The sequence below is a fragment of the Anguilla rostrata genome, chromosome 1 (genome assembly GCF_018555375.3).
Source record: "Anguilla rostrata isolate EN2019 chromosome 1, ASM1855537v3, whole genome shotgun sequence".
In the NCBI taxonomy this organism is placed as follows: Eukaryota; Metazoa; Chordata; class Actinopteri; order Anguilliformes; family Anguillidae; genus Anguilla; species Anguilla rostrata.
This window is the reverse complement of record NC_057933.1, coordinates 57650613-57675881: the sequence shown is the minus strand read 5'-3', so window position 1 is coordinate 57675881 and position 25269 is coordinate 57650613. Positions and strand designations below refer to the sequence as shown.

General features: G+C 39.5%; 1 protein-coding gene across 1 annotated transcript in view; it reads right to left on the bottom strand.

Moving 5' to 3' along the window:
• The window catches only part of nek11 (NIMA-related kinase 11), a 66318-nt gene that overhangs the window by 36781 nt on the left and 4268 nt on the right, over positions 1 to 25269 (bottom strand). Inside the window, exons 3-7 of the mRNA XM_064344591.1 lie at positions 7844 to 8009; positions 5295 to 5413; positions 4811 to 4875; positions 4168 to 4294; positions 989 to 1138 (exon numbers count right to left, since the gene is read on the bottom strand). Of these exons, the coding sequence (XP_064200661.1) occupies positions 989 to 1138; positions 4168 to 4294; positions 4811 to 4875; positions 5295 to 5413; positions 7844 to 8009 (627 nt within the window). The remainder of the gene's footprint in view (positions 1 to 988; positions 1139 to 4167; positions 4295 to 4810; positions 4876 to 5294; positions 5414 to 7843; positions 8010 to 25269) is intronic.

Below are 25269 nucleotides of genomic sequence, written 5' to 3'. Positions count from 1 at the left end.
TTAGGGTATAGCAGCATCCTTAGGTCCTGACTCAACCCATTATTAAGAACCAGTTCCTAGGCAGTGTATTTTACAGAGCATACATCACATAAATGTGCTTATATCAACAAACACAATTATGGGATTGATATATTTCACTTAGAAATATCCTCAAACAGAATTTCTACCTACCTCGATTCACTGATTGAGCTTTTCCCCCACTGACTGGAACATTCTTACTTTGTCACTTCACAAAGATTTTTTTTCTTCTTTTTGGATATCTGCAATTTTTCATTCTCAACTTATTCTTGTTTTTATTCTAATTTGCTTTTGTTAGGAGGGTGTTGCTTAGGAATTATTATTACTTGTTTAACCAGCTGTTGTTGTCGTATTTTTTTCTGTTTTTCTTTGGGTTAATGTCTCTTCCACCATTTTATCTGCCCTGCATCATCCAAGTATTTTAGCCATATTTTTGTTTCTGATGCTGCTTTGTGTGGCTCAAAATCCAGTTCTGTTCCTCCAGATTTCATCCTCACCCATTTTGTATATTCACATTTAATACTAATTAAAAACTGCATTTCACTGGGAAAATATCCATCTTTCAGTTTGGCAAAGTATTCTATAATGAACCGACGGAAGGGTATAACAAGCCAATTTAAGAGAATGATTTTATTTGCAAATTAAATATTTCCCAAGAGACTGTGCAAGGTAAAACAAAGGCTTTAGTTGTGTTTGACTTTAGATGACCTATGCTGGCCTCACAGTCAGTTCCTTGGGAATTGAAGAACTGATTGACTGTGCAGGATGCAGTGACCAATGTAAAAGGGTCCTTTTTGACAGCCTGGTATCAAATCATTAGGCCAACTGAAGTCTCGATCTCACCTAACGCCGCTGGCTCAATAAGAAAATTTAAACGTCAGCGTCAATCAAAAGCTCACAAACAGGTAATAACAGGAAAACAAGACTTTTTGTGATATCGCTGTCTGCAGTGTTCACAGATTAAAGGTACCTTTGCAATACTGAATTGAGCTCCTTGGAGTATTTCTCTGGGAGAGCTGGGGTTCCCCCTTCCACAATCTTCATAACAACTGTAAGGAAACTGTGTCCGTTGAAGGCATGCTCCAGGCAGCACATCTCATATAAGATGCAACCCAAGGACCTGTAACATTACACTGTATTACTTATTTGCTTAGAAGGCACCATTATGTTCTATACCATACCAATCCCACAACCCTTCTATACAGTCTGATATGCATTCCATATATTTTGGTTGTAAGATCATTGCAATACAGTTTTTATGAACTATGGCCAGAAAAAGCAAACATACCACAAACAGCTTTCATTAGCTTGATAAAGGGGTTAATATCCCCCTTCTTCAGGGAAGTTTGTGTCAGCTTCACCAAGGTTTGGCTTTTGTAAATCACGGACAAGATTAATATTTAACTGCAAATGAACTTCCATTGTCTTTAGCTAAGGAGATACTCCCTACGAAAACTCCTTATCTTCCTGTTTGGCTGGGTATCGGCAAAACGACAGAACATGGAATGCATTAATGAAACTTTGTATCTGTAGATTGTTTTTTAAAAATGTCACAGAAATAATTTCAAGAGCTGGGCTGATCAAACCAACCTTTTAATGATGTAAAACAGAGCGTGTTTCACTCCTATTTATTTATTTATCCTGAAGTTCATGACATACCATCAAAACACAATTGCATTTTTCATCACTGCAAGTCATTTACTTCCTAACCATGACAGTCACTGAGAACATAAATAAATAAGAAAATGTTGAACGAGAACAACTCAGTGACTAAGATTGATGTGATATAGAATTCAATGGAAATAATATATATCAATCATCTCACTCCCTCTGCCCATCTCTTCCTTTCTCTCACTTTGTCACAGGCAACCACATACACATACATGCACACACACACTTGCACACACAAGTGCACTTGCCAAGACACACGTACAGACATGCATGTACACATGCCGAATACACAAATAAGTACAGTACAAATGCACTCATATGCATATAGGGCATTATATACTCACATATACAAATACATTCATGCACAGACTTATATTGCCCACATACATAAACATGAATTCATGTACACTCTCTCTCTCCTTTCCTTTCTCCCCTTTTCTTTCACTTGTAATCTCTTTGCATTCCTACCCCAGTCCTTCTCTCTCCTTCTCTGAAATGAGAAAAAACAGCATCCTATTTGGAAGAAATGAACTGAAACGAAGCCTCAATCAGGAGACCTACCCAGTTCCTGTTTCTCAGAAAATTACAATTTCAACTGGTTCATCATTTTTTCTTATGGCTGGCTATGTGTCAGGTGGGGTGCACAGAAACTGTTAGTTATGTATACAATTCTATCTTAAGTGGAGAAATCATAACAACTTAAGTTGTTAATGTCAATTTAAATTAAAAGCAAAAAAATGCAAATTAAAAGCAAAGCATTCCATTCAAATCCTGGGTACATCGTATGACGATATATGTCAGCAGATTAATAATGCTGATAAAAGACAGGCAACAGATAAATGAGTGTAATCATTAAGAAGTAAAAATCTTTTGACCAGCCAAGACAAAACTGATGAAATTGGACGTGTACAGCAGGCTTCAGTTAATGGGAAACAGGACATGAATTCCATGGCAACCACCTACAAAATTGTTTCTGTTGAAAAGATATCTGCTTACTGCTATGGATGAAATGGGATGCATCAGTATTTTGAATATCAATATAATTTAATGGACATCATATATGCTTCAGCTAGAATGGAAACAATGGGTTGCAGGGAACACCACTTAAATGAGAGGGAAATATTATGCTGTCCAAAGTCTTTGTGCAGAACAATATACCGGACAGAGGTGGAAAATCCAGGTTCAGAAAGTAAAAGTACTCCCCAGTAATTTGTTCCAATCACCCGGATTTGCTAATTAGCACAAATCTTCAGCCAGTTGGTAGGACTAATTAGTGACATTATCTGAGTTCATGGGTAGAAGAACATATGGCAGGATGTTTGCTGACCCCTGGACTTTCAGAACGAATACATAAAAAAAAAATACAACAATTCAAGGTTGTACAACAAGAACAAGGTTGTTCTGCCAGGCCGCAATTGTACATAAGAATTTGTTCTTAATGACTTCCCTGGTGAAATAAAAATAAAAAAGGTTGTCTACAGGTGTTTTATTGGAATCATTCATCACCATCATCAATGGGACTTCAGTGTACTAGAGACACCGTTTATATTGCCTCCTCTTAACCCCTTTGCGGAAGCCTTCTAGTGGCCAGGATGCCAGCATCCTGTGGTTTCTCGACTCAGACATTCTGTGCTCCTGCAACCAAACTATGAGTGGAAACAACAAACTCTGAATTCTAGCTTTATTAGTAGATGATACACGACAAATATGCAAAATATGGAGTTTCTAAGTGCCACCATTGCCATAATGTTCCTCCATTTAACAAGCACATCAGTGCAATTGTGAGATGAGAGTAATGTAAAATGAGATTGTGCGATATCTGATCCAGAATGCAATTTTATCCGAAATGCTTCCTAAGCACAGGAAGTTAGGCCAGTGTATAAACTGAATGAATAGTCTCAAGTACAGACATTTTCTATGAAACAGGCAGTTTTTTTGTCGTGAGCCAGTCTTCTCACATATAGTACCAGCACTTTTTCTCAAGTAAATACCATGACTCAATTGTGCTTCACTTCCAAACCCTGTTTGATTGCTCAAAAACTTCCAGCATGAGACTTGGCTCATATTCGAAAATGGCTCCAATGGGAGTTTATCATCTGAGGGCCCAAAAAGTATCAGTGTCTGGATGGCAAGCAACATCCAAGAACTAACAGAACTATTTAGACTACGATGTAATTATTGTAATTATTTAATTATTAAACATGACATGGGCATTTTACCTCTAGTTTGACACAAGTAACTGGATACATCAGTAGGCCAAGTACCCTCTCTCCCCACAAGTTTAATCAACAAGTTACCAACTGCATACTATGTTTATGTTGCTAGATATTTACTCAGACAAAGCAACTTACCAAGAGTACAACAGTAGTGTTCCGCATGGGATTTGAACATGCAGTTCTCACCAAATTAACTAGTTGCTGTATCACACAGGCACCCATATACTGTATGCGTCTCTTTGCCCATCTTTCTGTCACTCACCAGATGTCAGATTTAGAGTTGTATCCCTGATGGCTGAGAGCCTCAGGGCTCATGTAATATGGTGTCCCAGTAAAGGTGGTGGCTAAGTCACGTGACCCCATGAGAAGACAAGACACTCCAAAGTCACCTGAAGAAAAATAAATGCATGGCAGCAGCACCCCAAACCTTACTAGTCTATCCTTGGGACATGAAGTGAAACAACATGCAGTAAATTAAACCACAATAATGGTTTGTGGACTTATCTGTGGTGCCTGCATTTCAATACAGACCACTGTATCAATATGTCATAACTAAATGGCTCATTGTTTTACACAAAATTGACACAGTGTGACTGGTATCAAGTGTGGATCAATAAGAAGTTGAGGGAAATCAGTGTGTCTAATTCCATAGACTACAATAAAACAACTTACTTGTATAAATTTCTAAATTAATTTTTAACGAGCAGACCAGCGCACAGAAGCCCATTGTTGAATAAGGACTTAAAGAGTCCTTTAGCATCTGGATAGTAATCCTGTCTCTACAGATCAGTCCTTGTTACCATACTGAAAGGAAATCAGTTTTTCAGCTCCACAAAAGTCTAAGTTGAGATTTCACACGAACATCAAACACAGCCATTCCCAAGAACTGAGGGAGAGATTGTTACCTATTTTAACAATGTTCTTCTTCAGAAAAATGTTTTTAGCCTTTAGATCTCTGTGGAGTATTCGCCTAAAAGAAGAAAAATAAATAAATAAATAAAATACAAAAAAGACAGGAATGTGAGAGCACACCACTACAGTAGCAACCAGGTCTGCTCTTTAAAACAGTAGATGGCCTTTGAGAAATAAGAACTTTTAAAATACTCTAATGTGTATTTAATCTCTAGAGTGCATTACATGTGGTTTCATTTGAAGAAAATACAGAATTCCCTTCTGAACAATGTATAGGGAATCCAAATGACTTTACATGAAATACTAAAATAAGAAATGCTTTAAATATGTTCCTTGAACAACTAAAAACTTTTTGGACTTGTATGGTTTATTTTAACAAGAAATTCATTTATATTTACTCACTGTAGGTAACCCAAAGGATTCATGCTTTTCATGGACTAGAATTTGGCTGTATCCAGGTGAACAACACACACCCACCTCTGGTGCATGTAGTGGACACCCAGCAGTAACTGAATGAACCACTCTGTGATCTGTTGCTCTGGGAGTGTCCTTCCTGTCTCTCTGAGCTCCTGGATCTTATAGTCCAAATCCTTGTCCTGCAATACACACATGCATGCCAGCAGTGATGCGTACTCTTGTTGGGCATCCTGGTGAACACCCAACCACATAAGACAACAAGTAACCAAGTAACTGGTACTAATGTGTTGAATAGACAATTTAGATAACATAAACACATACAGTGTATTGTTAATGTCCTGTGTAAGGACATATTTTCATTTTTTTAGTCCATGTGAGTAATAACAATTATAGTTGAGGCTTGTTGCCTTGAAGTTATTGACAGTCATTTATCATGCACACAATTTCATAATACAAATTTGAACACAATTCATACAATACTCTGATGCCCCAGAAATATTTGCACATGCATGAATACATGCAGTATACATACAAGCAGGGGCTAAAAAGTTGGAAACACTTGGTTAAATGAAGAACACAATGTACATTCAAAGCTGATACATCCACACAGGCATGGTTCCTTAGTTAATTAAGGAAGTCACAGCCAATTCAATTCAATTGCATTTTATTTGCACAGCGCTTCTTGCATCACAGCATGGACATGATCACATACAAAAACGGTGAGGAGTACATGTTCCTCGTATGGATTGGTGAACTCATCCCCATAGAAGTAAGAGGAAATGCCAATCATTACTTAATGATTCTGAGTGATCACCTTCATCCCAAGTTGCCACATTTCTTTCCTGCAAGAAGGGGTTTATTCCAGGATGACAGTGCCCCTAACCACAGAGCACGTGTGGTAACCTATTGGTCTATTGACCATAACAGTAATGTTATCCATATGGCCTTGTCACATGTGAGCCCAATCACCAGAACAACATTTGAAAGAGCATTTTCCACCACCCTTCGTGACTATATGATCTCAATGAACAAGATTGTATTATAGCGGGCAAAACAATTTTTGATGATAGTGACTCCTGGAGCTAGAAGTAAAACCTGGAGTGACATAACCCTTTTATCATTGTCAGTTAAGTCTCTGCAGGGTGGCCACTCGGGTGAAGAGTACATAGAGATCATAGGGATTGTCTAACCTAGTACAGTTGAGTTCTTGCCTAATGTGTGGCTGTGCAAAAATGACATGTTGAAACTTCAATGGATGTCCTTACACTAATGACCGCAATCCATGCTGGTCAGAAGGAGCACCGAGCTGCTTTCCCTCAATCTGTGAAAAGCAAATTGTTCAAAGGAAAAAAAAAACAAAAAAAACTTGAGGTTTGACAAAAGCTGTTCTGTAACAAAGACCTCTGGGATTTGAGCTGCTCACTGTTAGTTTAGTCACAGGCAGAGTCACTCTACTGAGCAGAGAAACAAAGAGGAAAAGGGTGTAAAGCAAACCACTGTCAATGGGAGATCTTCAGTGACATGGGTGGTTAAAGCATCTGGTGACAGCAGCAGTTGCTGTTATCATGGGAATTACACCAAGGGTTTTGCATCATGTTTGGAACAGCATGTGAACCTACCCTTCAAAGTAAGGACTACACAACTTTAAGAGCCACAGCGTGTACAGTACATCATTCCTGAACTTCAGGGAGTCGATCAAGGACTGCCAGGTCATTAGCATGAGAAGGGAATCGGCCTAAAACAATTTGTATGCCAAACACTTTGAAAAGTAAAGAGAAGGAAAGGGACCTGCTTTCTTCCTTTTTCAGATTTCTTTTATGAACTCCAGGAGCTCAGTTTTGCTTGATGAGCAGGAATAGGAGCAGGAGACAGCGGCACTGATCAATCATTCACACTGCACTTCACATGCTGTGGAAGCCTCAGGAAATCAAAAGCATTTGAAAGATGAAGGTGAAGCCACACGTGCCAAACACAAATTTTCATCAAACAGTACATACAGTACAAAGTCTTTTCATATAGTTATTTGAGGTCTAGGGAGAACCATTTTTATAAAGCCATATAGCAGCACTTATTAACAGATTTATGCGGTACTATGCAGATTTCCTTTTCACATCATGTATGAACACTTGCAAGTAACTGTATTGTACTGGATAGAGTGTTTTGAATGGTATTATGTATAAAACAAGTTTCAAGTGCAGTATGATACAATAACTGCTCTATACTTCAGATAAGTGGTACCCATGGCCATTGGAGCCACAAAGAGGAACACCAAAATGGCTATTATTAAGTATTTTACTGAATGCATTTAAATTGCAACAGAATACAATGGCACTTGATAGTGTGTAACTAAAACAGAGAAAATAACATAATGCATGTATAAACATGAAGCTGAACAGACCAATATTAGTATTGCAGGAAAATATCCATAAGTGGAAATATATTACTGCTGTCAAATGTCGTCTTATTTACAGGAGAAAGAAGTCTCGTAAAACTGTCTCATCAGCAGCAGAAACTCTAACAACCTGCCAAGACAACACGGGGCTTTTCCCACTGATGTGGAGCAACATCTAACCAATCATGTGAACTTCAGAAGGCGAAAGGCATTTTACCTCGCAGTATTCTGTTATTATGCAGAAAGTGTCCCTCTCAAGGAAGCTGGAGAAGAATTTCAAAATGGCAGGGTGGTGGAGTTGAGATAGGAGCTGGGCCTCCAGGTTGGCCTGCACTGTCTCATTGGGGTTAAGGTCACCAACAGGAATCTCCTTCAGCACCTTCCTGCAGAGTCAAAACCACAGCGAAGAGCTAAAGGGATGAGCTGTCCCCAAAATCAGCCTCATCGGGGTCTGGTACAATGTAGCCAACTGAATACATTCCCTGGTTTCTATTATCCATTCAGCCATCCATTATCAATACCCGCTTATACTGGTTAGGATCATGGGGGTGCTGGAGCCTGGTTCCATTTTCAAATGTCAATTTTTTATTGCATGATTGAACTGCTGTGCATTTATTTATAATGAGACATAAAATATTTTGTGAGAGATCTAATAAATAACAAACACACTATATTGCATCTTCTGTTTTTGTGATGTGTACCATACTTTATATGCTTTGCAATGCACCAGTGCTGCATATCTATGCATGTTTATGCAGTGAATGGTGCTTTATACAGTGAATGCAATTTTGGAATTTGTAAAGTGGAATGAAGCTCATGAAGTTGCCTGTTGGAAGATGGAACATTCTGGTAATAAATGGCATTCTACCAGTGCTGCCTGTGAAGAGACCTGTCAGATAACTGGACACAGTGATAGATTCATTCTAAATCACAGGCAAACAAGAAGCCAAGGCAGGCTCATTGGCCTTTTCTCATCATTAAAAGTATGCATAATTTATATGCTTTATTATTATGAATAATATAATTGAAACAAATCAAAATGATGTCATGGTTGCACAAAGTTTTGGAATCTTCAGAAAACTTTTATTCCATTAAAAAAAAATACATTTGAATTTGTAATAGCTACTTATAATAAAGCACTTTCTTTGACACAGACATTCATGCTGGAATTTGTATTAGTGCTTACTGAGCATTTACAGATGTACATTAAATACAAGTATGTAAAAAGTAAATATTCAGAAAGATTATTTGACATTGGATGGGTCTGCTCTTTTTCTTTTTCCTGCAAGCTTCTGCAATGTTTACTTGATTTTTGTTGTGCAAATTTTGAGAGCGGCAGAAACTACAAATAGGCAGTTCACAGGAAAAACCCTCTGTTACCTTATAAATATTGTCAGGGAAGTGAGGATTATGTGAAATATGTACAATTTTTCTGAACCCAGCTGTTTTAATCGTTAACACCCTTGTTTGACATCCAGCACTCTGAATAACAAACACAAGTGCATCAACAGTTAAAACACCTCACTTATCCAACATGTAAAATATATGTATCTGATTTAATTAGCTAATTATCATCAAAGATGTTACATTACATTACATTACATTACAGGCATTTGGCAGACGCTCTTATCCAGAGCGACGTACAACAAAGTGTATAACCATAACCAGGAACAAGTATGACGAAACCCCTAGAGAGAAGTACCGGTCCAAGTGCAGGGAACAACCGCATAGTTCAACTTGGACTCTGAAGGTTAAACTGATTAACACTAACATCGAGAACGGCAACAACGCAGTCTATGGAAAAAATACAAGCAGTAGTTAAGACAGTTAATGCACCTAAGTCACCTACGAAACAGCTGCCTAGTTACAACCCTAAGCTTACAGTCATTTACAGGGGGGTAGGGAGGGATGGGGAGAGGTGCAGCCTGAAGAGGTGAGTCTTCAGTCGTCGTTTGAAATGGGTCAGTGTCTCCACAGGGAGGTCATTCCACCATCGTGGGGCCAGAACAGACAGGAGACGTGTTCTGGAAGTGCAGGTGCGAAGAGGGGGAGGTGCTAGGCGTCCTGAGGTAGCAGAACGGAGGGATCTGGCTGGCATGTAGGGTTTGAATATCTTGTGGAGGTATGCTGGGGCTGATCCCTTGACTGCCTGGTATGCTAGGACCAATGTTTTAAATTTGATGCGAGCTATAACAGGCAGCCAGTGGAGGGTAGTGAGCAGGGTAGTGAGCAGGGGAGTGACGTGGGAGTGTCTGGGGAGGTTGAAGACCAGACGAGCCGCAGCATTCTGAATGATATCGATTATCAATTAAATTGCAGAATTCATTGATAAGCAGATCAAACTACTGGATCAACCTTTATCAAACAACCAGATTAAGATTTTTGTTAGTTAAAGATTAAGTTACAACAAATATTTCCGTCTAATCTAAAGATGATGTTCAACTATCGTAAAACAATTAACAAAGGTTACAGACACAGAGAGTCACACAAAATATGAATGAAAGAAGATACCAAACCACAGCTTGTTTGTCCTAAAGTAATCTGAGTATGTGCCAAGACCAAAATTCACTATTCCAAAAAAACCAGAGATTAACTGTAGAACACCAGACCTAGATGTAGGACGCAGATGCCCAAGTCACAGTTACAAACTTCTTCTTGCCAAGTTGCTAAAACTGACTGCTGACGAAAAGAAAGCCACATATTTTATCTAGTGAAAGAGAGGAGGGGGTTGAGGAGGATGGGCACCCACTCTGACACACACACAGACCCACACCCACACACAGACCCACATCAAATAGCAAGCCCCCCAGTTCCTGCTTCTTATCTCTTGCCTTTGAAGTTTTCAAGGACCCGCAATGGGGCACCAGGGCAAATGTGTGAATTTGAGGTTCTTGACAATATCAAAGCTTCATTTTTCAAGTACTATATTACATTATGATCAGCAGACAAATACAATGATTGAACCTGTCGCTGCTTCACAAAACCTATTTGCTTTCAGAAAAGTAATTACATGAGAACGCAATTATATTCACTGAATACTGGTAATGGTTTCACACCCACAGCCATATGCTAAATTCAAAGGTTCTAATGACTGTTCTGTCAGTATATAATAAAGAACAATTTATCCATCTATTACTGAATTACTCTAAAGCTGAGAGTAGCCTATACCTGATAAGAAGGCAAACTTGACTGAAACCACAGCTGAACACAGCGCCCCATACAAATGCATGTATACAAATTACGGGTTTGAACTGTTCGTTTAGTGTCACTCCACACCAGCAGGGGGTGCAGATTTGGATTCTGCTGTTGTGATAATAACGGGAAACACTGAAGCGACAATGTTTGCCACACCAAACACAGAAAACAATGGCTGCCGTAAAGAAGCAGAAACTGTGACAGATGGACCTGGATTATTTCAGTCACTAGTTTATTTAGCTGGATAAAGATGGAAAGTTTGTTCGCTCAATCAGATGAGGAGACAGGACACAGCCAATGCAGCCACCCCTGTAATATTTTAGACCAACATCCCTGCTAGTGCACACTGCGGTGGCTAAATTCAATTCAGTTTTATTTTACTACTACTCATCTCCACTTTGGCTGGGACTGCCCACTCTTGGTTTGCTTCCTATCTTGCAGATAGGTCCTACCAGGTCACCTGGGTAAGATCTGTTTCTGCACCTCACCCCCTTGTTGCAGGAGTCCCGCAGGGATCTGTACTGGGGCCTCCGCTGTTCTCTACATACACTAAATCTCTTGGTAGAGTCATTCATTCACATGGCTTCTCCTATCACTGTTATGCAGATGATACACAACTCTTCTTCTCTTTCCCTTACAGGTCAACGAGAGAATATCTTCCTGCCTGGCTGACATCTCAACTTGGATGGCCAGGCATCATCTAAAGCTCAACCTCAACAAGACTGAGCTGCCGCATCCCCTGCAAGACTCCCTACTACGCAAGCTCTCAATCGCTGTTGATGGCACCACAGTGACTGCCTCTCACTCTGCAAAGAGCCCGGGGGTGGTCCTGGATGACCAGATAGACCTCAAGATGCACATCAAGGCAACGTCACGGTCCTGCAGATTCTTCCTGTGCAACATTAGGAGGATTCAACCATACCTGACCACGCACTCCACCCAGTTACTTGTCCAGGCTAAGGTGACCTCCCGTCTTGGTTATTTTCTTAATTAGTTGATAATTAGTTGAGTAACTAAGCGGCAATTACTTTCTCACATGGGTGATATGGGTATTTGCTAAAAAAAAAATCATAATTTTTTTGTGTTTTGTGTTCATTCAGGTTTCCTTTCTCTAATATTACATTTTGCTGAAACCATTCAGTGTGGCAAATATGCAATAATAGAAAAAATCAGAAATCAGGAAGGAGACAAATATTTTTTCATGGCACTGTATCCATCGCACTCCTCAATGACCAGTGTTAAGTTGTAGAATGTAAGGGCAAAATGAATGCCAATGTAAAAAAAATTTTTAAAATTATATGACGGTAAAAACATCTAGTGATAACATGGACCAGTTAACATAAAACTATAAGTGTGTGTGAGGATGTGAGTATGTGCATACATGCATGCATGCATGTGAAAGAGCACCAAGAATTCCCATTTCAGTTTATAGCATCATCACCCCTGACAAGATTAAATGTACACAAAATCAAAGGTCACAGAAGACTCCAGACTGTCAGCTGTTTTTCGTCCCTTCAATCTTCTGCTGTCACTTTTCAATTTCCCATTGTTTGGCACCTAACACAGGTGTCATGTGAAGACCGGATATATGTATGAGCTGTGTGTTCCTCAATTACTGGCACAAAAATGGCTGAGGAATGCCATTTATTGGTGATTGAGGAAATAGATTGGGTTTCTGACCTTTTAAAGTAACAGAGTGAGACTAAGGCTGAGTCCATTCTATGGATACAGTCTGTCATTAGACCTCTAATGATGTTGACTCAGGGCTGCATTGAGACGCAAGGGACAGAAGGGCTTTTGGCACCCCAAGGAGCTCTGCATCAACAAGATGACATACTGTTCCATACATCATTGGACTGAGTATAAATGACCAATAGTGTAAAGTATAAACTAGTAAAAGTTGCATCCAACACAAAAAGGCGAAGAAACGCAGCTATCAACGCTTATCACACCAGAGTCTACAAGTCGGGACCACGCAGACGTCATGTGCAGCTGAACTAGCAGAGCACAGGCACCCATGCAATCGGGAGGGGTCATTAGTGAGCAATGAGGCATTGTAATCTTTGCCATCTGACACCCTCCTTCCCTGGGGCACACCAGCATGAATTGTGCGTTACCCTGTAGCTAATGGCCACAGTCAGCACTGGCACAGGCCTGATTAAAAACCCGACTATGCAGCCCATCCATGCATTGGAACAGTGCCTTAAACAGGATAACCCACCCTGCAGCCCCAAGTCATTTCTAAATTGTTATACAACTGAATATATTATCTACAGAGCTTATCTCTTCATTCCAATGATTATATCTGATGATATGGCACTTTTGAGGTTGAGGGCAGCTGCTGTATGCCATGGAATATAAGTTTTGGACTATATAAGTCAATATAATATAAGTACAGTAAGACTTGAAATCCTAGCTTGGTTTCCTTCAGCAAAGGCCTGCCTGTTTCAGTGAGCTGCAGTGTCGCTTTGATGAATGTGCTTGCAGCCCAGTAAATGAACGATAACAGTGACTAATGACTGAGGTCACCCTGACGCACTACTGAGAAGTCCCTGAAGACTAACTCCAAAGCTGGAGATTAAGAAGTAGGCTGAGATTCATCAAGATGCTTTATGCACTTGGGATTTTATGCACTTTCAAATAGAGAACATATGTGAGACCGATACATCAAATATACCTTTCTTAATGTTAGCAATAGGATCGGGGTCCACCTTAGTGATGGTTTAACTGCAATGAATGACAGCTAGCCAGGATATATAAAGAAAAACAAATTAAATTACGTCATGCATTTTTAAAATCCAAAGTCTAAATCAATGGCAGTTATTTCCTTCAAACAGCAATAAGAGACCATTCAAGAATGAAATGAAACAATATATTAAATGACATTTTAAAGCTATGTCTTCATCCTTCCAGCCTTCAGGGAACTAATCAAAGACCACTACAGGAAATGACTGCAACACCATAGGCAGTTCCAGGGTTCTTGTCAAGGTTTTAATTGGTTTTCAGGCCATTGTTAGCTAGGTGCTAGGCAATCATTAAGGCTCTTGCTTTTCTTGCTCCAGCATGAATATTTAGACTGTGTGAGTCAGCCATAGCAACAGCCTTCACAGGTGATGCGGGTGCATTCTGTTTAGCTCTCATTTTTCCCTGCTTTGAAGAAATGCTCCCTGCCTATGACAATGAGTAAACAGTGAGCCCAAGTAAACAGTGAGCCCAATATAAGGGAGTGAGCCCAAAACCATCGTTTTGCCCACTGGAACAATTCTTAGTTCACTATCCTTGTTAGGCTAATCTGATTGATCTCACCTATTGGTTTGCCGTTTTTGGTTTTCAGTACAGTTGATTTGCAGTACAGGTTTTTACTGACTGTATCATGCTAGGCATGCTCACTTAAATAATTTGCATAATGAGCATTGTAACTTAGACATGACTCTTGTCACTGTCTTGGAATACTGTAACATCAGCAAAATTTCAAAGGAGAGAAAAAGTAACATTAGATGCAGCATATTAAGGTGATATTACCCAAACGACTAGTGTGGATTAGAGGATTGACTGGCATTTTTATCATTCTTACACACACTTCCCCTGTATGTGATTCACATTTGCCTGGTGATAACACAATCCAACCTGTCCATCAATCTAGGGATGAGGAGGAAGAGGAAGAGCACAGTGGCAGCATCACGATGACAGCACTGACAACCTTCCGGCAGCAAGCCCGAAGCCGTACTTGGATAGCACACACAGTCCCAGCAGGGACCCCGCTAATCATACTTTTTATGTGTCCCTGACCCACAGGGAGCCAGGAAATGCCATATCACGAAACCTGACAGGGTGCTTTGACACTTCAGCTGAGCTCTTTACTGTGATTACTCCAGAAGGCTTGAGAAATGTGGGTTTGCTTTTTTATGGTCTCAGTAACTGTAAGGCATTGTTCTTCTGCGCCTGCCAATTACAGTTGGGTTGCAACATGCTGTTCCAGGGCCATCTTAGTGACAAGTTAGAGCTTCTTTTACAGTCCTGTCAGAGCAGAATGACCCACAACACATTGATTCCCCATGAAACTGTAATTTCCGTTATGTACAGGCGCAAGATATGGTTCAGTAAGATGGCAAGCCTGTCATGACACCTTGACTAGACAGTAATTCTTAGAGATGAGCAGTAAAAGATATCAGAACATTTTCTGTCAAACTCTGACAAACTTGGTAGTAGGGACGTGAACAATTTGTCAATTCAAGTGACTGTGAGTCGCAAGCTCAAATGTCAAATGCTAAATAAGTGAAAATTGTTTTTTTTTTTTTGGTTTTTAAATTTGCAAACCATTCAAATAAAATATCACCAAATCTTACCTAGGCTTCTGATCTAAATGGATAATAGAGGGGGTGGGCAGGGCTTGTTGTCATTCTCTTTACTTGCCATCAGCTGAAAAGATGGCCAGCTTACAAAACAGTGCCGTGTGGAATGATTTTGAAAAGCTCAAGGAAAACTCTGTTCAGTGAAAAATATGTGCTGCCAAATTTGCGTACCATACGTCAACATTTATGATGTTAACCCACCTAAGAACCGAACATCTGAGGCCAAGGGATCACAGCAAATAAGCACCCAACTTCATAGAGAGACCTTGTCACTGTGACAGCTGTCCAGCTGAAAATAATAACAAAAGACTTTCTGTCTGTAAGCATGGTAGAAGGCAATGGGTTTCAGGACTTTGTGGCATTTGTTGAGCCCAAATATACTCCTGTGCGTTATAGTCTACTATTGCACAAAAAACTATCACAGATTGGCTTGAATGTAGTGAAACAGCCGCCTCTATGAGTGGACAGCACTAACTACTAAGTCTTAACGTGATTATAAATTGCCACTTCATTGAAGATTGGGCCATGTGTTAACCTGTGCAGAGAGCAAAGAAGCATAAAATCATTCTGGAAAAAATATAGCTAGACTTATGTTTATATTTGCAATAAACACTTTAATTTTGTGATCAGTGCTGATTCATTTAATTAGCGGTATCAACGGCATACTTTACAGAGGGGATAGAGGAGTTACAACCCTCCCCAATATTACAAAACAGATATTTTCCAAACAAACACCCAGCCGTAATGATCAGTAACCTGCAGCAGCCTATTTCCCCCATATAATCCACCAGAATTAATCATTTAAGAGCAGCTCTTAAAAAAAATGTGTTCCAGCGGCGCATGCCCTATGGACCCACTTCTCAGGGCCTATGCATTTCAACCCCCCCCCCCCACCGCCCCGCCAATATTCCAAGAAACGTTACACCCTTGAGTGATATCCTACATCAAGCGGTACAAAAATGATTAGTCGTAATTGCCTTTTTCGGTGAGCAACTACTTGACAGACAGAAATGTGTGTTGTTCACATCCCTACTTTGTAGTACCACTTTGAATTTACACCCTATGAAAACCAATGCTAGTTATTCTTTTTTACTTGCATCTGTGCACATTCAGGTAGCAATTAGGAAAGTGCGCATAATGTACATCTGAGCAAGGTGCTATCCCCGGAGGATCAATGTTGGGACTTCTGCTCTTAGAATGCCTTGACATTAGCAGCAAAATCTGTAAATGACACAATACTTTGGGGATTGGCAAACCATTTGGAATCCACAAAAATAACCCTAAATTAATCATTGATCCAGAATCCAGGACTGGACAGAAACCTGGCAAATTAAATTTGACCCAGTTAAAGTAAAGTAGTATACATGGGGAAATAACCATTTAAGACAGGATTAAATTAAGGTTGTGGCAAAATTAGGATGTGCTATAATTCTGAAAAAAGATTTGAGTTTAATAGTTCTCCAAGTCAATCAGGATCAAGATATTGCACTTCAGGATTAAATCAGGTCAACTGAATGCTGGGATAGCAAAATTTCCTGAGTGTAAATCACTGGAGGTTATAATAATGTTATATTATATTTTTGGCAGACCATTTAGAGCTTTTTCATTTCAGGGCACCACATTATAAGCTGGCCATCAGGTCCTTTTGGAAACTGAACAGAACTTTCTCAACAGAAAACTAATCTCAGGCAATGCCCACAAATGGTTATCCTCATACATTTTTTTCTGATTGCTCCTATCAGGTCATCTGGCATGGCTGTATCTCAAAGTCACGCAGCTTTGCCACAGGAGCCCCCCAGGATATCTGTTTCCCCCCTGCTGTATTCCTTATACACCAAATCTCTTGACTCAATATCTTCACATGCTGTCTACCACCACTGCGACGCTGATGACACACAACTGTTTTTCCCATGTCCACCCACAGGGGAACATAATGTCACATAAACCAAAGTTTGTCTAAATGATACTTTCTAATGATGATCAGTCAGCATCTGAAACTCATTCTTGCCAAAACTGAGGTATTCAAACTACCAGCTACATTCTCCCCCTCAGGGATCTGTCACCATTTCTAACACAACAATGTCTGCATTCCAGACTAACATCTTGCTGTAGTCCTGGATAACAAACAGACTTTCACTGATAACTTTTGTAAAAACTACTCTGGGCTAGACAGCTCAGAGTAAAATCCATCCTTACAGCATATGCTACGTACTTCATTTTTCAGTTTTTATTCCTTCATGTACAGTCATAGTTTAGTTTGCATAGTTATACACTGAAAAGTCCCACCGTCAGTTCTCTAATGGTGTTCAGTAAATAAACATGTCCCCCAGAATCGTTGAGTGTAGCAGGGAAATGTTAATGACTTCACCTTATCCTTTACTGTGAGTATTACTACAGACATTTTGAGATTTTAGTAAAAATTGAAAAATTTTAACTTGAAACTTCAATCCTCACATCAAAGATACATGAAGAAAAAGAATCCCCATACACGGAGTTCAGGAGGTCTGCAGTGTGAAAATACAAGATCTTAGTGTCTCCATTCTCCACCAACAGTGTCAGGGATAGGGGGAGAGGGGGAGCGTGGAGCTCCAGTAAGCCTGTGCACCAGGTGTTACATTACCCCTTTATTTCACCATTTATGTCGAATATCAGATGAGCCCCATTAATTAACTTGTGTGTTCACCCTTCTCTCATGTCCTTGATAGGAAAAAAGATGGGCCTTGAATCAAAGCAGTTCTCTTGGCTGAGGAAGTTGGTAAAGGACATCTCTGTCTCATCTTTGATGCATGTCATGTCATATAGAACAAAATATAACAGCAAAAACCTCTTTTCTATAGTCAACACTGGACTCAAATAAATATGCTATAGCTACTGCCACAAATGATTTATGATTTGTAGCCTGGTACCCAGTGATCTAAGAGCCTTGATCATAAAACACTGTGCTACATTACATTACATTAATTAGCAGACACTCTTAACCAGAGTGACTTACCAACTCAAATCTGGTATCAAGAATAAAATGATAGCAAAAAAATCTCCAACTAACTCAGAGTAAGAAATGGCACTGTTGTAAAAAAAAAAAACAACCAGTTCTCCAATCAGTAATTCCATTAGTAATTCAACTTATGTCCACCCCACATGGAACTATACTGTATAACACAGGAACATCTATGAGGACGGCAAGGACCCCATTGGACCTACATGCTATAGAAGCTCTGGGCTTGCTTTCTCTCAGCATGCATTTCCACCTGCACGAGTGTAATAAGATGCATAAATATGAATGGCGAAATCACCACTGAGCCCAAGCCTGCTTATGCACCTGCTATCCATTTCCGTGTCCGTTGACTGTCCCAGTCTTCCTGAAAAAATACACTTGTTTGGGATGGCTTTACATAATTGCTGTTGATTTTATTCACCTTTTCTATTTTTTTTAGCCACTTATTTGATTTTGCATGTGATGTTCCACATATTGTATGTGTTTGTCTTTAATTCCAGGATGAAGCACTCTACACTGTTTGTTTCTTTGTATGAAGGGTGTTATATAAATAAAGTTTATATTTATTATATTATCATTACAATAAACAACTCCACCACATCCCTCCTCCACTCTGGCTTGGCACCAACCTGGTACTTCTGTATTCATGGTGCTTCTACTACAATATTCATGACAGCCATATTCATGTCTCAGACTCTTTAGCCATTCCATTTCTTTTGTAGCGACACAAAGATTCACTAGTTTTCCATAAAATCTAAATCCACCTTCCTTCCGAAACTCCAATTAAGCATCAAACTGACAGAACCAAATGAGCCACATATATCAGCTGCTTCCGCATGATGGCTGATCGAGGTCAGTTAGACTGCATCACCATTTATGGAGATGGCTTGAATCAGGCTGGATGAAGCAGCAGCGCCAATTAAACAGGGACGAGGGGAGCCCCAGATATGTCAGTAGGCTGGATAAAAAGAACTCAGGGGAACTGCAGGGGTGCGCCAGTGCACTAGAACATCTCTGGGGCCTTGGGGCTGTGCAATGGCCCTGATTGAGAAGAGGTAAAAATAACTGCCGCTAGCAGGCATCTCAGGGGGCTGTGCTGACAGGTAAGAAGTAAAGGTGGCGAGGGGTGAGATGGATTGCTCCTGGATGGGGGGAAACCCTGGGAAGCACTTGTAAACCAATGTGACCCAAATTGGATGACGTACAGTGGGATATTTGTGTGTGTTTAATATATATTTATACAGTATATATATATATATATACACACATTTCATTGTTGAATATACACAGTAAAGAACAACATTTCAACAGAGCTAAGGAAACTGGGGTCATATATTTTTATAGCCAAAGTTAATAGGTACCTTTAATGTCACTCACAGCTAAGTGATCTCTCCGAATTTCAGACAGGGAAGTTAAACTATATATATATATAAACTGTATATATGTATATATATATATATATATATATATATATATACATATTATTGCTACAGCAAATGCTACCAAGTCTTGGTAAATTGTTTCAATGCAACATAAATTCACATTTCATCTGTACTGGCCTTTGCAATGGATAACTGATGTAGTTATGCATTATATTGCTCCCTGTCCTGTCATATGTCTACAGTGAACAATATAACAGATAACTACATCAGAGTGCACAATACATGCAATTGCCAATACAGACTGATGTTAAGACCAGGTAATATTAGTTGTAGCAATAATGTCAGCTAACATCAATTATTCTTGCTAAGTCTGTCATGAATGTTAGGAATCTCTATTCGTAAGTCAAAGCTGATGGAATACCCTTGTCCTAGACTCCATTCTGAACTCTGATGTAGTTATCTGTCCCTCCGTGACCGCATTTGCTAAATAACCGCCCAAAAAACCGTGACCCACAGCAAGTGATTTTAAATCTACTACTAAGTCTAAAATGTAGCCCAATTTGGCATGAAAACCAAAAACCTAGCAGCCCTGGTATGGAGTACATGGAACTGATACTGAGACTGGCCTATGCCTCCATATGGATTCCACCCACAAGATTGTATTTGACAGGAAACCAGAATTTCAAGACACAAAAACTCCCCGAAACATTAACATGCAACCAAAATTACAACATGCAAGAACTTAAAAATGCAATCAAAATTTCAACAGGAAAGGTTTTGCCTAAGGTTTTTGCTTTGTATAAAATATTTTTGATTGCATAATAAAAAGAAATTTAACAAACTGGTGGACTTACAATGCATGATAGGCCATGTTTAGAGGATCCTATAAATTTTGTAGCAATTCAAATATCTGAAAAAAAAATCCAATCTCTGTTATTTTTTGGAATATTCAAATTTTAATTTCTGGTCCAATTCACAGCGCTATAGTGGAGGTTGTTTTTGTCACAGGACATTGGCTCCAGAAAACCGAAAATAACTATTATCAAGTATTTTTTTTTTCAGTCAGTGTCCATCTTTGTAAACAACCAGCTATTGCCTAAATAAAAATTTCAAGAGGCTAATTAGTTGATAATGACTGTTTCTACAAATGCTCTGATGTGACTTAATGTGCTTTGAAGCACTGGGGTGACGTATAGTGGGTTTGCTGATTGCTAGGAGGAAGAGGCTGGAGAGAACATGAGAGAGAGAAAAAAAAAGACACAATTATTACTTTATCCAGAATGGTGAGCGCTACTCACAAATATAAGTACTGCTCCCATTTAATGTCTTGCCTTCTTACATTGCCTGTCACTTTTATTTATTAAACAAGTGGTGGAACGTATTGCTGTTCATTCCAACCCTGCTTTTTTGACACCACAATGAAGTGGCTATCACTAGGGCTGAAATAAGCATTCATTATGTTCTGCTACCAGATATTAGTTACCAAAGACAAGCAGGAGGCCTGGCTTTCAATCTTGATGCAGCATAAAAAGCCGTCATTAGGGAAAATTATCTGCCACCCTGGGGAGCAGTGTTCTGCCCACATTTCTCTTTGTGCCAGTGTATCTGTTTTCATTAGCCCGCGATTCCACTTAAGCCTGTTGGAGTGATGGATATGTAATCAGTTATAACTAGTGGGTCATGGATACCGATTCCAACTGGGGGCAGTGTTTTTGACCCCCCAAGGAAAATGCATCGCTCAAGCTATTTTAATAAAACAGATGAGAGCTTCTTGGCAAAATATAGCCTGGCTGTTAGTAACCAAATACCTCGGGCAATTCCATGTTCAATCTGACTGAGACACAAGGTTCACTTCACAGATACATTGTCATCATTGAGACAATTGACATCTTCACTATTCTGGCTGTTTTCTGTTACAGTTATCCAGGAAATTCAGCCAAGTAAAAGGTCACAAACATGATCACCATCTGGTGCAAATAGGAATCTGCAATAAACACGTCGCTGAGCCCAGTCTTCACATATACAAATGATGAAATGATCAACCAAAGAATGTGCTGTGTGTTTGAAAGCGTCACTCTAAATCTTACCTATGGAAGTAAGATTTCAGTTGCAAGAGTTGACCATGGGCCAGTTCCCCAAATATATTTGTCTGTAGGTCAGTCTGCACATTACCATGCATGAAAAAGTGCACATTTCCCTCCACATTTCAGAGCAAGGAACTGTCAACTGTTGCTATGTGTGTGTGTGTGTGTGTGTGTGTGTGTGTGTGTGTGTGTGTGTGTGAGAGTGAGGGTGTGTGTGTGCATGTGCATCTGCGTCTTTGTGAGTACACAGATGTACATAATGGATGTTTCCATGTATGTTTTATGTTCCACGAAAAGTATTCATGTGTGCTTCTTTTTGTGTTCCTGGAGAGTAACTGTCTGAAAAAATGTATTTTTTCATTCCAACCCTAATTAGGCACACCTGATTCTACTAATTAGCACCTCAACAAGATACACCTCCTGGATTGGCAGCCCTGCTCTAGGTTACGAGCAAGTTCATTTGTGTGTGCATCTTCCTGTCCGCGCATATGTACAGGTAGGTCACTCAAACCTATCCTTCACGTCGAGCATATTTATGATGGTCCACATCCAATCTGCTATACTACACAGAAGGTAATGTAAAGGTCTGTGCAAATAAGGTTTCTACTCATCAATAACATGTGTCTGATTCTTCATGCCCCAGTGGATCAGCCTTATCAGCAGTGCATACATGCACTGCCAATCTCCTATGAAATTATCCATATGAATTCATTTGAGTGTCATGCATCATAAGTGCATATATAAGTGCATATATATATATATATATATATATATATATATATATATACTTACACACTCTTGAATAACAGAGCCCTCTCTCAGCGATACTGTAGCAATGGGAAAGTGTGAAAGATCATAAAATAGTGACAGAAACTGACAAAGCATTCAATGAAAAGGTGCCCTCAACTCCTGATGCTTTTGTTTATGCTCACCACAGCGTCCTTAGTTTAAAAAAACTGACTACAGATCAATGATGTGATCACTAAGGGGTCGTCCCAAATGTGCCCCGCTTTGAAAAATGTAAAACAGCAGACTGACTAACCACCTGGAGAACAAGCACCATATGTTACTGGTGAAGAACAAAGCCGTTGAGTTAATGAATTCAAGAGAGCAAACACGGCAAAGTTAATGCACTCGTAACATTTTTAAAGAGCTACAGTATACTACAACAGATTTGACCCAAACAATCAGTAAAACGGCAATAAAGATGATTGCTCCTCAGTTCCTTTTCTAGGACTGAATTTCGCACCTGCGTGACTATCCTTTGTTTCATTATAATACCAAAAATACCCATGTGATATCATACCCTAGAACAAAAGATTACCTAAGCATAAGAACATTGTTAACATAAAACTGGGGTGGAAAATTAGTGGTATAGTAGGAAATGGACAACGTAGATATGGTTATATATTTTGAAGGCAAACTATACATGTGATTATGAAAATTCAGGGAACAGAGTGCCATTGTGTTAATTATGACGCATTTTCTTCCAAGGAGCACATGTGCTACTAAGTTGAAAAATGTATGAGAACGTGAAATTCATCTCAACCAGTAGATGTGCTCCTAAATTATTTTTGCAGTTATATATACTTCTATAAATTGAGAGCAATGTAGACAGAGCTGGCTGTAGGATTTTGGTGGCCCTAAACGAGAATGAACCGAGGGGGAAGTGATTGTGGACCTGGGGGGAGGGTCGTGTGAGTGCAAGAGCAGTAGCATCGATAAAGCTATTCACACCCTGTGAATGCTGCAAATTTAAAAAGTGTCCCACAGATAGTTGTGGCCCTAAAATAACCGCATAGGGCGTCTATGCCAGCAGCTGGCTGTGACTGTAGAGTACTGAGAAAAAAGTCAAAAGAAGGAAGCAATTGGGCTCTATGCATTGCTGGGTTTGTGGATGGATCTGAACTCAGTTTATTTAAAAATCTTAAGTGACATGTTCAGTCATAAGATTTAGCTAGTGCTGGTTAGCTTTCATCATTTCATCAGTCAATTTTTCTGCTATATTTTTCATGGCTTTTGCAATTAGCACGATTTTGTGATGTGATGATGGTGGGTTTGGTCAGATCTCCCATGATTCAAAGGGCAGAGAAAGACAGAAGCTCTGTCTGAAGGTTTTGGATAATTTGTCCATGACTTGTATCCAGTACAGAGGGAATGGTTCACAGACAACAATAAGGCTGTAACGATTTTCTCTACATAGCTATTTTATTAACATATAGGAGCAGGAGAACAGAACACACAGACCATTCTGCAAATGCCTTTTGTGTATACCATTCTATTATTTTTCTTAACTTAATGTCAATCATCTATTTATCACCTCTAAGTCAATACCCGTATCACTTTAATAGCCAGATGCACCTAGACAATTTTAAACACACTGAAGAAGGCACTTGCAAAAAGTCAAAATGACTGTGTTCAGTTCCCCTGCTGCTATAAGTTAACAAAATAGGTGTATAAGCAGCTTTTTGCAGCCTTATTGGATGATAACCATTCCTTTGTCACTATATAATTAATTACTTTAACGCACCATTCTACTCTTACTAAGCAGTTGAGCAATTTCCATTACGTCTATTCACAAATGTTAAACTAGCTGGCCTAGCCATTTATGTGGACATATTTGTCAGAAATATTACTTCCGTGTGTATATTAAAATCAGACCGTATGAAGGTTTGTGTTTAGTTCAGCATGCTCTATGATATGATTGCTTTATCGCTAGTATTTTGAATGGAGGACCGTGGAAAGGTATTATTAAGAATCAGCATCTGGTCATTTTACAATTTTTTCCCCATTCAAACTAATTGCTGGAATCAAAATGCTGTCTTGGGAGCAGAGACATTTATAAAGCTTTGGTACTTTTATTTGAGTCTGTTGTTGTTTTAAATCATTGAAATGGTAAATGATTTTCTAGTAAATTACTGATGCTAATGTTATATCCTCAATTGTCAAAGCAAGTATGAAATCTTTTCTAGTGATAAAATTTGTAGGATATCAGACCAGCTCCACCTAAAAATTGTATTTCAGGTTTTCTTTTAAATACAATTTGGTGTTAAAGGTCCTGCCATAAGAAAAAAAAATCATATGCTTCTGCGGCCCTGCAGTTCTACAAAGCTGCATGACGAAAAGGTAAAAAACTGGATATAAGAATTTCAGCCACTTTGAGAGAAATGGAAGCACAAAAATATATTCATTGTTAACAAGCCCCAAAAGCCAAAAAACACCAAAAGTGTTTTGGCTTACAGCTGACAGAAAATTGACAGATGGTTGCTGAATATATGCTGACATATAACACAGTACAGCGCAATGCCATGGGGAGCAAATATTGCCAAATGCTCAGTACCCATAATGCAACTCTCTGGTGGATTGGAGCTCACTGTGGCCCCACTGGCCAAAACACAGAGAGGAGGCCACAGAGCTAGCTAATGAGGCGCTGAAGGAGCTGGAGTGGGCTGTTCAGTCGCATGGCGCGTTGACATTTCTCAGTCATGAAAGGGAGGCATTTATCAAATGCAGCTTAAAGAAAACAAAAAGGAGATATGCACAATGACGCTTGGTAGGTGCGCGGCTCCGACAGTGAGAGGTGCTTCGACGCATCAGTGTTCTGTAGCAAGGCCAGGGTGCTTTGGGCAGCACGT